Source organism: Alligator sinensis, unplaced genomic scaffold (assembly GCF_000455745.1).
Source record: "Alligator sinensis unplaced genomic scaffold, ASM45574v1 scaffold203_1, whole genome shotgun sequence".
Classification (NCBI taxonomy): Eukaryota; Metazoa; Chordata; order Crocodylia; family Alligatoridae; genus Alligator; species Alligator sinensis.
Window position 1 is genome coordinate 3,339,673 of NW_005841949.1, and position 15,408 is coordinate 3,355,080.

Below are 15,408 nucleotides of genomic sequence, written 5' to 3' on the forward strand. Positions count from 1 at the left end.
GCACGGCCCCTCCCCCTCCCTGCGGCGCCCCCCGAGCCCGGCTCCCCGCTCCCGGCGCCCACCTGCTCCCATCCCCCAGACTGATTGGACACTGCCTGACAACCGGCCCCTCACAACAAACCTCGGGCCCAACCCGGGCCCTCCCCGAGCTCCGCCAATCACACGCACCGCCTGCATCCGGGCCCGCCCCCACGGGAAGCAGTCTCACCAATCAGAGCGGACCGCCATCCCCGCCACTCCTCAACCAGTGAGGAGCCGCGGTGCAGACGTCTCTTTCAGTCACGTCGACCAATCAGAGGGCACAATGGTTAAAACCCGCCCCCGCACGGAGCGACGAGGCCAATAAAGGTTTGAATTGGGCCTCTTAGTTACTGCGGCGTCTGTGACCACTGAGAGCAGCGCTTATTAACGGAGTCTCTCCCTCTCCCCCCCCCCCCCCCCCAACACCCACCTCTCCGCCAACCCCGCCCAAACACACACTTCGCAGCCAATGAGGAAGGAGAGAGAGAGAGACCGGGAAGTTGTGTGGCCATCTCGCCGCCATGTTAGATTAGGGCAGAATGACCCAGGCTACTTGGAGGGAGGGTGCTGCCTCTAGGCGGCCCCGTCCCGCAGCGCCACCAGCGATGGGTCCCGGGCCGGGCCGCGGGGGCACGCCTGCTTCTAGTGCACCATGTGTCCCTCGTTTCCTTTTGAGACTTTCTTGTGGGGCCGCGTCCGAAGGCTTCTCACTGAAACTCGGATGTGCCACATGTGCCGCCCGCCCTCTAGCCGCTCTCAGCTGCCTTGGTCCTTGTTCTTGGCGAGTCCATTTTAGCTGTTTCTTACCTATGAGTTATCCTCTAGATGCGTACAAAAGGACTGTTTCTCATTTAATTCCTGTCTCTCTAGGTATCAAATTTGGTTGACAAGTTTATCATCCTCCAAATAATCCTCCTTCCCCCTTTTTTTAAAATGATAGGCATTATATTTGCCGTTCTCTATTCCTCTGAGACCTCCCCAAAGTGCCTTGAGTTCAAGAAGATAATCAGAGGTTGCTTTGACTATTTCCTAGGATTCTTTTGTGTAAATTTTAGGTTCTTTCATGAAAATGTTGTGAGGCCCTGCTGACTTGAATACACATCACATATCTAAGTCCTTTTAAATGTGTTCTTTCCTTATTTGGCCTGTAGTGTTAAAAGAAAAAAAAAAAGTACTGTGATCAAAGGAGTATGTTTCGATGTCAAAATGGGGGTAGCAGTGAAAGGGACAGGGTGTTGTCAGTGTTGTTGCCAGCCAAAGTTGTGTCATAAGACAGACAGAACATGCAGGAGTGACTGTTGCTTGCATCAGAAGAGATGCAGTGATTCAACAGTCAATGTGTAGAAGCTGAAGCTAGAGAAATTCAAATTGGAAATGAGAGTGTGATTAAGCACTGGAACAAGCTACTAAGTGGTAGATTCTCCAACTCCTAGTATCTTCAAACAACTGCATATCTCAGGGGTTGTCAGGCGGGGGTACTTAGATTTATAGATCCATAGATGTTAGGGTTGGAAGGGACCTCGGTAGGTCATCGGGCACTTTCCTGCCCTGGGCAGGAAAGTGTGCTGGGGTCAGATGACCTCAGCTAAGTGCTTGTCCAGTCTCCTCTTGAAGACCCCCAGGGCAGGAGACAGCACCACCTCCCTTGGAAGCCCATTCCAGATTCTGGCAACCCTTACTGTGAAGAAGTTCTTTCTAACGTCCACTCTAAATCTGCTCTCTGTCAACTTGTGGCCGTTATTCCGGGGGATGCAGAAGGCCCTAGTGGGTGTACACAGGCGGGTGGGTGGGGATGAAGCGCTGCCATGCACCATCCTGTGCTGCTGCGCAGGCATCACCCCCTGTTCCACATCTGGCCACCAGGGGTATACTGATCCAAAAAGGTTGAAAACCCCTAGTATATATGTTTCAGTCAAATAAAAGTGATTGGGCTCAATAATATTCCTTATTACCTTTTTGAAATTACTTGGAAGCTGTAATGATAATTGCTGAATTGCTGTATTTGTGGAAAATAAGCAAATATATAGTTAAAATTGCTGTTTTGTTATAAATAATGCTAGCACATGAGTTTTTGCATATTTAGAAAATATTTTGGAGTTCAAGGGAATCAACTTTACAAATAGCTAATATCAAGGGATAGTATTATCGTAGAACAAGTTTCAAGATGTGGACAAAAAAAATCAACAGGCCCTGATGTGTAACCTTGATCCATAGCTTACAAAATAAGAGGCTAAAACTTAGGGCTCATTTTGACTGTAGAATTTGACCATGATGTAACTGAATCAGAAGGCAAATGTTTTCCCCTTTGACTGATTTGTTTGTTGGCCTTAAAACAACAGGGTAGCAAGAATGCAGATGACCAAGTATGAAATAATTAACAAAAGATATACCTCTCTATACAAAAGCATTTAATGGAAAAAATGCAACCTGTGTGCAAAGATCTATTTAAAGTAAGTATGAAGGTACTTATGTTTTTGTAATATCCTCCATGGTAGAAGTCCCAGCAGCTTCTGGAGACGCTGTAGAAAGGCCTTTGGGGAAATACAAATCAGTTAACAAATGGTTCGTTGAATGCAGATAAGAAAAGGATTCCACATTTCCCTCTGGCAGCGCTCTGATACTCAGTGACTGATATGAGCAAACAAGGAATCAATTAGGCATAAAGTTTGAGATATTCAGACAGGCGAGGATCCTTGCATAATTTTTCTTCTAGTGCAATATATTTTTGTGGTGCTGTCTCCTTGTGCCTAAAATGAGGAGGAGGAAATCATAGAGAGAAATGGGTTTGTTTTATCCAATAATAAAAGATGAAATTTACTATTTTCAATTGATGCAATTACCAGGCAATTTAAGTGGAAAGCCACAGTGACTATCCACTTGTAGACTCTTAATCGTGCTAATCAACCCTTGTTAAAGTACACTGTTAATTATCAGAACCTTGGTTATCCAGAGACCAACTTTTTTTTTACTGATTTAAACTCTTGACATTGTGTAAAAAGCTGTTTTCATTTTAAGCTGTATTTAATTCAGTACTACATCTCTACTCTTAATTTTGATACAGTATTGTAACCTATAAATGTTGTGCATAAGTTGAGAGAGTTAGTAGCTATGGATGTGTGTAGATGAAACAGGGCCCTAAATTGAAGTGATGGGTTTTTAAAAACACTGATTCAATTTAGGGCCCTTTAAACCCCTGTGTTCTGTACACCTGTGTAACTTATCTGCCTCTCCTGAGGTGGGGAGGGGAGGGTGAGCTGTTGGCAGGCGGAATGGTCCCTGGGCTGCAGGGGGTGGGAGGAGGGAAGAGGGGCTGGTGCTTCTCTCCACGGCAGCCCCCCCCCAGGTGGCACCCAGCTCAGGCGGTCCCAGGGAGCAGCACAGCCGCAGAGGGAAGCACCGTGCCCCCGCGCAGCTCAGGCAGGCAGGATCCGGGTTGGGGTGGGGAGGAGGAAATCAGGCTTGCTGAGTGGAGCCTGCCTGCCTTCCCAGGCTACTGCCAGGCTGCCTGCATGGGCTTGATGCAGAGTCCCTGAGCTTCACGGAGCCTGGTGCTTCACTCTGTGGCTGTAGGGCAGCGAACTAAAAGTCCTCAGAGGAGTTTTAGTTTGCTGCACCCCAAGTCATTTAAGTCGCATTACGCTGCCGAATTTGCTACAGCGGTTGGAATTACTGTGCAATACACCGCTGATGCATGCAAACACCAACACTGTTAAAGCAGTGCAAAAGCATTTAACCCTCATTAAAGTGCCCCTTGTTTTGTCTACGCACAGCCCAAGTTACTATAACACCTCACAAAGTAGGCTTTCATCTACAAAAGCTTGTGCCTTTCCAAGATTAGTCTCTAAGGTGCCACCCTGTCTTGCCTTGTCTGTAAATGTTGGCCTTGTATACTGTTCTCTTTTAAGCTTTGATACAGTACCGTATCTCTATGATTAAGTTCAGTACAGTAATTTGTAACTGTTCCAAATGAATTCAGCTGTCCAAATGGCTTTATAGCAGCTGCTTTCCAGAGGGGTTCAAATAACAGGGTGTACTGTATTATTTACCTACTGAGCCTCATCTCTAGAATGCGAATGCGGAACATGGCATCAGAGCAATAAGCTATGTAAGCCTCCTCATCCTCCACAGTCATGGAGAGCTGGTTTTGCTGGTACCATTGTTGCTTCTTTTGCAACTCCTGTGTCTCCTGATGGGGAACAAAAGCAAGCAAATCAGTCATAGGATGACAAGGAAGAGCATGAGAGACAGATGCAAAAGACAGCATCTCAGAGTTAAGGGAACAGAGGTGCGGGAAGGAGAAAATAGAACAGTAAATTTAGGGAGTGGAGTGAAATGACTAGGTTGAAGACGAAAGCAGTTTTCCCATTTTTCACTCTCATTAAAGGGGGGAGGAGGGTGTGTATGTGTATGTATGTTTCGTCTTAGCTAGAGAAACGAGTAGCATAGTTTCTTACCTTCCATCATAATGAAGAGACAACCTTTTGTGTTGTCACCATACAGGGTAGAACAGCCTCTCACCCAATGCTGGACTAAGGAGAGAAAAGGGTTGAATACCTTCTCAAAGCGAAGTTGGATGATGTTGGCCTTGTCAATGAGACGGTACTTGAAGTCAGTCAGGCAGTCCTCTTTGAGGCGTAGGGCCTGCCACTTGGTCATCTTCTCTGTGTTTCCCATTTGAATAATAAAAGGTGCCAGGTAATCTAGATCCTGCTCATCTTGTCGCTGGCGCTCTTCTTGCATTTGACGCTCCTGGTGGGTAAAAGTGAAAAGAACCACTCTTGCACCAGCAATCAAAACATCCCCAGACAAGGCACAACCACAGCACACTAATCAGTTAAACCATGTTAAGTTTACTTGTTTCTTTTTTTTTCTATGATAACATGGTTCCTTCACAAAGTCATAGGGACAGAGGCCCAGGTTCTCAGCTAATATAAATTACTGTTGCTTAATGTTAGTCAGTGGAGCTATGCTGATTTATATCAGATACAATTTTTGGCCCAGGAAGTTTTAATTATGCTAGAGTGGATTTCTTAGTTCTTGAGATGGATTTCTGTGCCCACACATAATAAGCACTGGACCCAACCCTTCTAGGAAAACTTGAACTAGATCTCACTGATCCAATCACACCAGCAGACTCTGGGTTATTCCACGCATTTTTTGCATCTAAAGCTTGACTGTAGTACTGGAGATAGCACATTGTGTTAGTTTGTGATTAAAGGCGGCTACCTACCATTGCCTCTCGCTGTTTTTTGCCCTTTTCATTTCTTTCTGTGTCATAAATGGAAACAGTCAGCTTGCTGGCTCCTTCCTCTTCCTCACGGATCTTCAGAATTTCAAGCACCTTCAGCAACATTGGAAAAAAAATGCCCTTGTATTATGTCAAACTACCATCCTCCATCTGTTTGTTCTGCTAAGAGGGCATAAGCAAGGAAAAAGTATGCAAGTACAACTGTATCTGCTTATAAACAATTTAGATAGGGGCATATCTGCCTGTATTTGTATGCTGATGCTACATCACTATAACCAAAATAATATCATTTTCAAAGAGGACTGATCATGAGAAATAACTGATATTCACAAGAATATCAGTTTGGTATGAGATTTTTAATAGAATCTTTGATAGAATTAACCAGAGCTCTTCTCACATCATAAGCTTCCTTCTGATTCTAAAAACTGCTGTGTTGGCTTTGATATATTCTGCTATATACTAGAAGCCACCAATACAATAATCTAAAACACTGCTTTGTTGGTGTGTAAAAGCTCAGCAAGTCCAGACCATTTGCTAGAAACCCAAGTTAGGTGGTTCATTTCGCTGCAATATATATTTCCAGAAAATGTTTATAAATTATTCCTAATATTACGTAACAGCACAGTACCTCTTATCCAAGGATATCAAGCCCCTTTACAAATTAAAGAAGCCTCACATTTCACAGATGGAAAATGTGAGGCACAAAGGAATTAACAAACTTGCTCAATATCATACAGGAAATCACTGAAAGAGTTGATTTTATAATCCAGAGATACCCAGTTTAGATACTAGGCATATTGTCTTCTCAACTATTTCTACTGTATCTAAAAATATGCTAACATCTACTGTGATCCTAATCAAATGTCACTTTGTTCATTTTATATATAGAATAAACAGTAACACATGAAGGGTGCAGTTCTAATCCCACTGAGATACTCTGGTAACATTATGAACTATAGGTGTATGGAGCCATAGTACATGGATCTAGGGTTTTGGTGGCCCCCTACTTTGCCATCAGACTGATTCCATCATCTTCATTCCCTAACCCACTGCTGCTGGGCGTTCTCCTCACAAGCGTGACTCTCATCTTTGGCTCCAGTAGCCTTTACTGATAGAGTCTATGTGCCTGATAGGTTTTGTGGCTGCTTAAGTGAAGACTTCTGGAATTGCTTTTTTTTTTTTTTTTTTTTTACTTCCATGCTTAAAATCCACCTGACTCCCATATGAGGTGCTTAAAATGCCTCTATGTATCTTGTTCCTAGGTACAATACTTCTGACTAGCTCGCAATTAGATTGGATACTATTTGCCTTCCCTTCTATCTTGCTATACAAAAGGCAGATGTATTTCTAGATATTCCACCATGTACATTCTTTATTGCAGTCCTTTGCTGTTAGATTATCCCCTTTTCTATAAAACAGGAGCAGGGTATACTGGGTGCATGACTCAAGAAGTCATATTTGCATAATTTAGGATAGAGACCAGCATTGTGTTATCAGAACACTTATCCTTGTTTATTTACTGGATAATATATGAAGATATGGAATGACGTGGAGATATGAATTAGCTACATTTAGGTCCAGACTTCTGTCATACTCGCTCAGAGACTTCCCATATTACCTCTGTTCCAGATTCCCAGACTTGATGCTTTAAGCGTTTCTCTTCCTCCATTAGCTTCAACATCATTTTGTACAGATGGATCAGCTTCTTGTCTTCCTGAGACGATCCCACCTAAACACCAATATGCCAATGATAGATCGCATCACTGTCTAGATATGTGGCCAGGTATGCAGCTGGCATAAACTGATATAATTCCACTGAGCTCTGCTGATTTACATAATTTGAGGATCTGGCTAAGAGTTGCGTCATCTTGGCCCCTGGCTAAGAGTTAATTGTAAATAACACTTCAGGGGACCAGACGGCAGATTGTTTACTTTTTTGCTGCCACTGCTGCTGTGATTTAGGTAAAATGGCATTTCTTCAAGTTGTAACAGGGCAGAATCTCTGCCTGCACTTCCCAATAAAAATAAATAGACTTTTTTAATAAAGCAAAACGATCATGTGAAACACTGCTCTAGTGATGTGTAAAAGCTAAGAAAGTCCAGACCATTTGCTAGAAACCCAAGTTAGGTGGTTCATTTCACTGCAATATATATTTCTGGAAATCTTTTTTACAGGGGTAAAAAAGCAAAGTTGATTGATTCCCCTGATTTTCTTAGGCACGCTATTTCCCAAATTCCCATCAGAACTGGAACTATCAAGGTAGACTTCTAACAACAAACCCGATTTGTCTGTCACCTACACCAATAACTTTAGTTGACTGTCTCCACTGTAACTGCCAAAATTTACCCAAATGACAATACTTGACACTTTTATACTGCATTTTGCTTAAGTATCTTGAGCTTTATGAACAATGCATTAAGGTTCACTCTGCTATAAGTATTATCTCAATTTTCAGTGAGACAAATGGATGGACAGCTTAAGTGATAGCCTCACACAAGTTCATGGTAGAGATAGAACTAGAATTCTGGTGTTCTCATCTCTAGTCTCATCTCTAGTCTTTTCTGGGACTAAAATACAGAAAGGGGTTTCAGCTTCCCTTTCTTGAACTGTCAGTCTGAGCCTTAGAATTAGAGTCTTTGCATATCTTAGTGAGAATTCCAGCTTTCCCTTATGTCTGTATGGATCAGAAAGCTCCAAATAATTTACACACTTGTTCTATACCTGATAGTTGAGGCACATGTCTGGAGTCATGATGATCTTGTTTCCTTTATTATCCACATCTGCCCGTTTGATGAACTCCCTCTTGGAGGCAGTGATGTAATTTTCCTGGAGGTGATATGTCAGCAGGATCCGCTCCTCAGAGATCATAAAGATGCGTTCTGCCACATCTTCATTAGCTGGCTTTTCTAGGTTCCTATGGAAACACTCTTTGATTTGCTAGGCAAGGTAAGAAATGAGATATAACCAAGTCAGAACCTATTAGACAGCACAGGAAAATGACAAAATTTGATGAGATTAGGATTAGGCAGGTAGAAGAAAAAAATCCCATAATGAAAATAAGGATTTCATCCCAAATCTAATGTGTTTCTCTTTGTAACATGATCTACATTTCTGAAGGTTGTAACTGTATTCAAGGTAGGACTATATAGCATCTTTTATTGCTAGGCCCATAGTCCTACTTTTCTCATATGTGATCATAAAGGAACAGTAAGAGCTGTTTAGACCAATGAGTATAGTTACTGCTTATGGAGCAGATTATGCCATTCAAGAACAAGACCCTTGTGTGCATCATGCTGAAGTGAGCTATACTAGCACAAATTCCAGGAAGCATTATGCCACCACCAGTTTCCCAAGACACATGGGAGAAGGGGAACAACTTTTCCCTTGTAGCTCATAGGAATCAGGCACAATCTGGCTCAATATTATGTGGTGGGATATGTGATCCATAATTCAGGGAATCAGCTCTGAGCGCTCCCCTCCTCTGTGATTAGATCTGTTTAGGGGGAAAGGAAGATAGATAAGGGCTCTTTAAGGGAACACAGGGCTCTCCCTCCATTAAAACACCTGGCTTTAATAGGAGATGGAAGGTAGGTTTAACTGAGATGACTCTAAGGAGCTGGTTTCAGGCAGTGGAAGGGCTGTATTGGAGGATCACCCCAGGAATAGATCCAAGGCATCTCATTAGCAATCTGTACCAAGGAAGTATTGTACAATCCTGGTTCTACTAGAAAGGCCATGGTCCAGTCAAGGTATGAGGTGCCAGGTATTTTGCGTGTTTTGATACTTTGGATATCAAAGGCAGAAGGCTTGTAATGATGGCTAATTCAGGAATGCACTTAAGGACATACTTAACATTAAGCACGTTCTTAAGTGCCTTCAATGGATAGGGATGATTGTGTCAGTGGTGGCTTTACATGACCTCTTGTTCAAGACACAGTAAAAGTCACGGCATTGGTGGTATTATGTGGGATATTTACCACAAATGCAGCTATTCTGGGGTTTGACCACAGAAACAAGACCACCTGATAATTTTGGGATATTGTAAAGTTTTCTGTCCAACTCATCCCTAAACATTTTCTTGGCTACAAATTTCCCAAGACTTAGCTTTGTGGTTTCATTTTGGTTGCTGGATAGAATTTGGGGCAACTGGCCACTTGGAGGATATCCTGGGTCAAACAAGCCCATATGTAGGCAGAGAACCTACACAAGGCTTAGAGATATGCCTTGGCTATATATGCCAAGGGAAAATGTGTGAACTTTAAGTGAAACCATGAGAATAGGATCAGTATGATTTGTACAGCTCCAGCATTTTTGCTACTTTCCAGTGCATACCATTATTGGCCTGGCATTCGCATCAGGGTTGGCAACAAGAATCTGGGCTCTCTTTGTCCTTTTGCCAAAGTTTGTGTGCCGGTAGTAGAGGAAGTCTGACCGCCCTGCAAAGTATTCCGTCATCTCATGGGCATTTTCAACCCGTTTCCGAAGGCCATCTACACGTGTCTCGTTGTAAAACTCCATGGTGCGCTCAGTCTCAGGATTCATCGACTTATAGACATGGGCTATGGTAGAGAGAGATCCTGTTTGAGCTTTAAAATAAATAATAATGCCTCTGATGCTGCAAAATATCATTCTTATGGGAAAGTTTTGTCTCTCTTGCCAAGCAAGACAAATTGTATTTCTTTGTCATTGTCCCACTAGTCACCTGAGAAGCAGAGTAAGAGAGTAACTCCCCCCTCAGTCCTCTGTGCCAACACACTATGGACAGCAGCAGGGAGGGACAGCAGGTTTCATGAGGACACTACATGCCCTCACACATGTGGACCAGGGCTAGATGAGGGCTTGACTCCAGTCCCCCAAAGATAGCAGACTATGCAGCTTCACAGTCTGCGTGGGAAGATGCTGCATGGTGTATTGATGTCATTCCTTTATTTTGGAAAACAGTGTTTTTAAAAAAAAAAGCATAAACCTCTTCCAAACACAGATTAAATTTAAAAAAGTCCCTCTTTACACAAGAATGAGAGAGTCCATATAGGGAACAATACTAGTATAACTATAATGGTTACATTAGCTTATTTTAGTGCACTGTGTGTTGTTTAAGTGCATAGCATTTGAGGCTGAAAAAGGCTATGCATTTACCCAAAAAATCCACTTATCTGAATATACCTTAAACCACTGATTCTCAATTAGGGTGCCATAGCACCCAGGGGTCCTATGAGCTTTTTTTAAGGATGCTTCAAGGTGCCACACAGTATTAGCACTGTTAGGTCTGCAAACAACAGTATGATTCCCATGCCATAGTAAAAGCAGCCATGGTGCAAAGTGCTGTGCTTGGTATTTCCCCTTGGCCCCAGTCTCTGGCAGTCAGCATCCACCCCTCCTCCCCACACCGCTTCATAGCATATATGCCCCAGGTTCTGAAAATGCTAGTGTGCCTCTAGCTGGTAGTTCCATTTATATGGGCTCTCTGCTATATCAAGGATGATCGATCACTAAGAGTCTCTAAGATCACTAAGAGTGCTAGGAAGATGAACTGGTATACCTTTGAGACCTAATGCATGTCCTGGGCCGAAGTATTCTGTAGTCACCTCTGTTATTTTATTCACTTGTCTCATTTCCAGCAAGTCTTCTCTGTTTTTGAACCACTGCGTCACCTCCAGTACTTTGGTACCTAGCAAGAGACCAAATACCTTTGCACAACCTTACTTCCCTTAGAAATTCTAGATGTCAGATGAAAGCATTCAGGCATAAGGTCATTGTGTGGGTCACACTGAGCTACACAGTCCCAGTGGAAGTTCTAGGAAGCTTTATGCCACCACCAGCTTCTCAAGACTCAAGAGTCTATGATGATCACTCCATGAGGATCATTACACAAGAGGTAAGGGAAAACAATCAGAAGCCTTGAACTAAAAGAAATTGCTCAGAAAGGGGATTTAGCATGGCAGCTATTAACTTCAGTGGAAATGGAGTGGCTGCAGTCCTCTTTTTCCTAATAAAAATTAAAATACAAAAATTAAAATACAAAAATTTCCAACCCACAGCTCCTGCATGTACAGAGTTAGAATGGCTGATGTGCTTCAAACTAAGCACATGCTTGAGTGTTTGCAGCACTTGTGCATATACAGAATGTTCAGCAGCCAGCAGGATCAAGCCATCAGTCAGCAAAGACTTGCTTTATGGGAAGGACACAGCCTCACAGCACATTTCCTTCCTTTCTGGTTTGTGTATGTGCCATGGTGCATTATAGGTGTCTGCACTGCAGGGAAGGAACGATAGTCGCTCATGTAGACATACCCAAGCTAACTAACAAAGGTACAGTATAGCCATGACAGGATAGAGCTCAATGCAGGATGCAAGACCCACATGAAAGTAGAAGGAGCATCAAAGCAATTAGTTCACATGAGTTATTTGCTGCTACAGTTACAAAGCTGGCTTGTTAGAAGCTAGCTTGGGTATGCCTACATGAGCTGCATTCACGACTTTGACTTTAGCATGGATTGGACATACAATAAAGATACAGGCTTACAACATATTTACTATGGCGCAAATTAAGTTTACTCCATAGGAAAAAGGACATGGACACAACACAAATCACCTGAGAAAATGAAGGGCTAACAATCCACCAAGGTTGGTTACACTACTCAAATTTCAGCCCAGGGTAGCCCTTTATTCAGTGTAAAGGTGTTCCCCTGATACCCAGTGGCTGTAAAAGGTCCTTCTTCAGGCAGCTGACCTAGGAGAGCTGGTCATGTGCCTGCTCCTTACAATATGGTAAATTTACTGCTGAGTAATTTATCCCAGGTTTTACTCCACAGCATACATGTCATGTATCCACACACTAAGAGCAGCCCTGAGTCAGGCAAAGATATAAGAAGCTGATCAGTGGCTCTGAACAACATCTCAGTTATCCCCTAAGACAAGCTAGACTCCAGCAGGAATCTCTTAAAGTCCTGGAAATATTTATTGTTTGTATGGGAGTGTGTGAGGGAATGTGAAGAAATGATTGGAGAAGCACATGAGGAGAACCATGATTTTCAAAAGGAGAGGAAAAGGACAGAAGAAACAGTAACAAAAATGGTTGCCCTGGTAGCATTCCCAACCTGCCCCAGTCATGTAATTGTTCAAGGAGTCCATACATCCCTCTTACAGTCTTGATCCTCAAAGACAGTGAGGCGCTCGACCAGCCCATTGCTGTTCAGGTAAGGTGCCCATTTCTCCAGCTTTGCCTTCTTGTAATGGATCACCTTCTTCCCTTGGGGACAGCGGGTCTCAAATTCTGCACATGGCAAAGGGAAGAATTATGTGAGAAGAATTTCCTGCCCTTAGCAGGGGATACCAGCATCCAAAGGAATTCAACTGAAGTGAAACCACTGACCTGGTATGAATGATTGGTTCCCATGTCAAAATTAGCTGATAAACTCATAAAATCCTTATTTTGGAGAGAGACCATTACTGATGCTTCCCATGGCTAGAGGAAGGGGATGAAAATGCTTTGTCAGAACACATTGTATGGGGCTGATTGATGACATTGCTTTGTCAGAACACATTGTATGGGGCTGATCTCCCTTTGCTGACTTGAGTGAATGCTGAGAGCACCCAGGACCTCAAAGAACTGGGCCTGATCCAATTGCCATTGACAGTAGTAGGGTCTATAGTTGGCACAGTGACTATATATTATGGATTGTATTGACTGATACTATCCTATGACCTCTATGCATGTTATACTAAACATAACTAGATTAGATTATAAAAGAAAGTAATAGTCCTTGGTGACTGGATAGCAGAGGAGATTAGCAATGGGAGAGCCTTTCAGTTGTAGAAGACTGATGAGACTATGTGTGGGACAACTTCTGTTACCCCCTGAATTTCCCATTTACAAGTCCTTTAACTTTATGGAAGTTCTTTGACCAGTAAAAACAATTTGCACCTTCCATCCAAGGATTTCACAACCTTTTCATAAAGTAATCTTCACATCTTAGTGGAGGAAACTGAGGCACTGAGATGTGAAGGGACTGCCCTAAGTCCCCTAGTGTGTTACCTGGGGAGAGAATCCAGAGTTCATAAACAGCTTCTTTAACCACTAGACATTATGATAATGAGAAGTAACAGATTGTGCTTTGATAGCCTATATTAGGTAATACCAGGAGAGCATACAATCAGAAGCAGAAATCACCCAGCTAGCAAGGAAACACAGAAAACAGATTTACGTGCATAGTCAGGGGAGGGGCAAGGACAGATGTTCTCAGTTCCAGAAACATTCTCCAGGGCCAAAATACAGCTGCTGGAGTTAAATAACCTGCCTTCTTCCTGTTGTGTGTATTGATTTATTGCTATTTCATTGCTTGACTGACTGGTATACAAGAAGTGCACATACTGAACAAAAACACTAAATGTTTATACCATACAATAACGGAAGAACAAATACCTTTCAGAGATATCTGAATTGGGTCTACCCAGGATGGTGGCATGTCAGAACCTTTCTCTTCCTCTTCTTTGTCCTATCAAGACAGAGCATTGATGTTATATTAAGTGACTGTTAACCAGAATATACCTGGCAACCTATCCTCTTACGACAGGAGGCATTTTTGTCTCTGGAAATACCATGTTACTGTATTAGACTATGATTCCTCCAGGTTTTACCCACTCCCAGGAGAAAAAGTGATACAATGAAGGATCGTTCATGCTGGTTACACACACTGCCTGAGGATACAGTCACACAGCAAATTTTGGCTTATGCAAGCGAGGGAAGTCTGTTGTATTCCCCAGAAACATAGCCCTGTGCATGGTTCATGAGACATGTAGTTGAGCATTTCCACCTACAATTCACATACAAAATAATTCAGGTTGTGTAGTCAATGCAATCTCTCAGTTGGCTGAACACTCTTGACCTTACAGTGTTGCAGTGTGCGCTATTTTTTGGTTCAGAAATAAATATCTCAGATCTTTGCACTACAGCTGACTGTTATATTTTAAGGAGCACTATTGTGTTCATTCTGTCTGGAAGTTCCCTGTGCATTGTCTCTAGCTGAGCCCCACTCTTACCTAAAAGAATCAGTTTCTTTGATTTAACATGGATGTGGTGGATGTGGAAAAAGAAGAAAAATAACAGGATAAAGGAAGAGGGTGCTCTTTAGAACCTAGGATTTGCTTGTTTATTTTATATAATCAATGGCAGGGACTCAGATATCCTGGTGATGGGCATGTTCTGAATAGGTTCTGATAAAAGGTTAGGATGTTTTGATATTGCCTACACTATAACCCCGTGTTCTTCATACCAGGATGTTGTTCCTTTTCATAAACATTATTTTCTCTTGACGGGCTTTTGTAGGTGACAGCTGGCTTCATCAGATAGCATCTTGCTATAGATTATATCTAACAAAGTAGGCTGTTGCCTACAAAATCTTATGCCTCTGAACCAGTTAGATTCTGAAGTGCCACTCTGTCCTGCCTTCTGTCTGACTTCAGACTAATATGGCTAACTAACTCTAATTATTTTCTCTTGTGATTCTGTATTTCTTCCTTCAGCTGCCTTATTCCTTCATCTCAGGAGCCAGGCTGCTGAGGGACAGGTAGAAGATGTTTTGTAAAATTTATTATTTTCATTTTATTTAATTTTATTTTTAAATGTTTCATACAGGGCCCTTCAGTGTGTGTGAGCTCAGGGTATCAGTCCCAGCTATCAGAGCTCAGAAGTTCTTTGTACTGTAACAAACATATAATCACTAGGATGTCAGTGGTGGCATTAGACCACATACTGAAGACACTAGTAATTACACAGTGAAATGGGAACAGAATTTAGGTTCTCCTGTTCGAAAAAAAGCACCTGTCCCCTTCGCATCTACTAAACAAGAATTTCTAACACAGAGTGGAATAGTTCTGATTCTATCAAGGAGGGGGCAGTAGCATGCATGAATACATCTCCTGTAACAAGAAATCCTTGTGGAAACAAAGAATCTGTTTACTTACCAAAGTATCCAAATCCTCATCAGCTAATTCCTCTTCCTCCTCCTCATTTGGAAGCAACAGAAGAGGCTTATCAGCCCCCAGCAGCATGAACTCCCACCTCAGTGGGTTACCAAGGTCAAAGATGAGATCCTAAGCAATATAGAACAACCCCTGGTTACCTTTAAAGGGCTCTCCT

At 42.6% G+C, this 15,408-nt stretch overlaps 1 protein-coding gene across 1 annotated transcript in view; it reads right to left on the reverse strand.

The window, feature by feature from the left end:
* DRC7 (dynein regulatory complex subunit 7) overlaps positions 1-15,408 on the reverse strand; it is a 31,777-nt gene that overhangs the window by 520 nt on the left and 15,849 nt on the right. Inside the window, exons 8-18 of the mRNA XM_006020242.2 lie at positions 15,234-15,362; positions 13,693-13,765; positions 12,415-12,543; positions 10,810-10,938; positions 9,603-9,829; positions 7,992-8,207; positions 6,888-6,998; positions 5,252-5,362; positions 4,576-4,770; positions 4,068-4,207; positions 2,488-2,768 (exon numbers count right to left, since the gene is read on the reverse strand). Of these exons, the coding sequence (XP_006020304.1) occupies positions 2,675-2,768; positions 4,068-4,207; positions 4,576-4,770; positions 5,252-5,362; positions 6,888-6,998; positions 7,992-8,207; positions 9,603-9,829; positions 10,810-10,938; positions 12,415-12,543; positions 13,693-13,765; positions 15,234-15,362 (1,554 nt within the window). The 3' untranslated portion in view covers positions 2,488-2,674. The remainder of the gene's footprint in view (positions 1-2,487; positions 2,769-4,067; positions 4,208-4,575; positions 4,771-5,251; positions 5,363-6,887; positions 6,999-7,991; positions 8,208-9,602; positions 9,830-10,809; positions 10,939-12,414; positions 12,544-13,692; positions 13,766-15,233; positions 15,363-15,408) is intronic.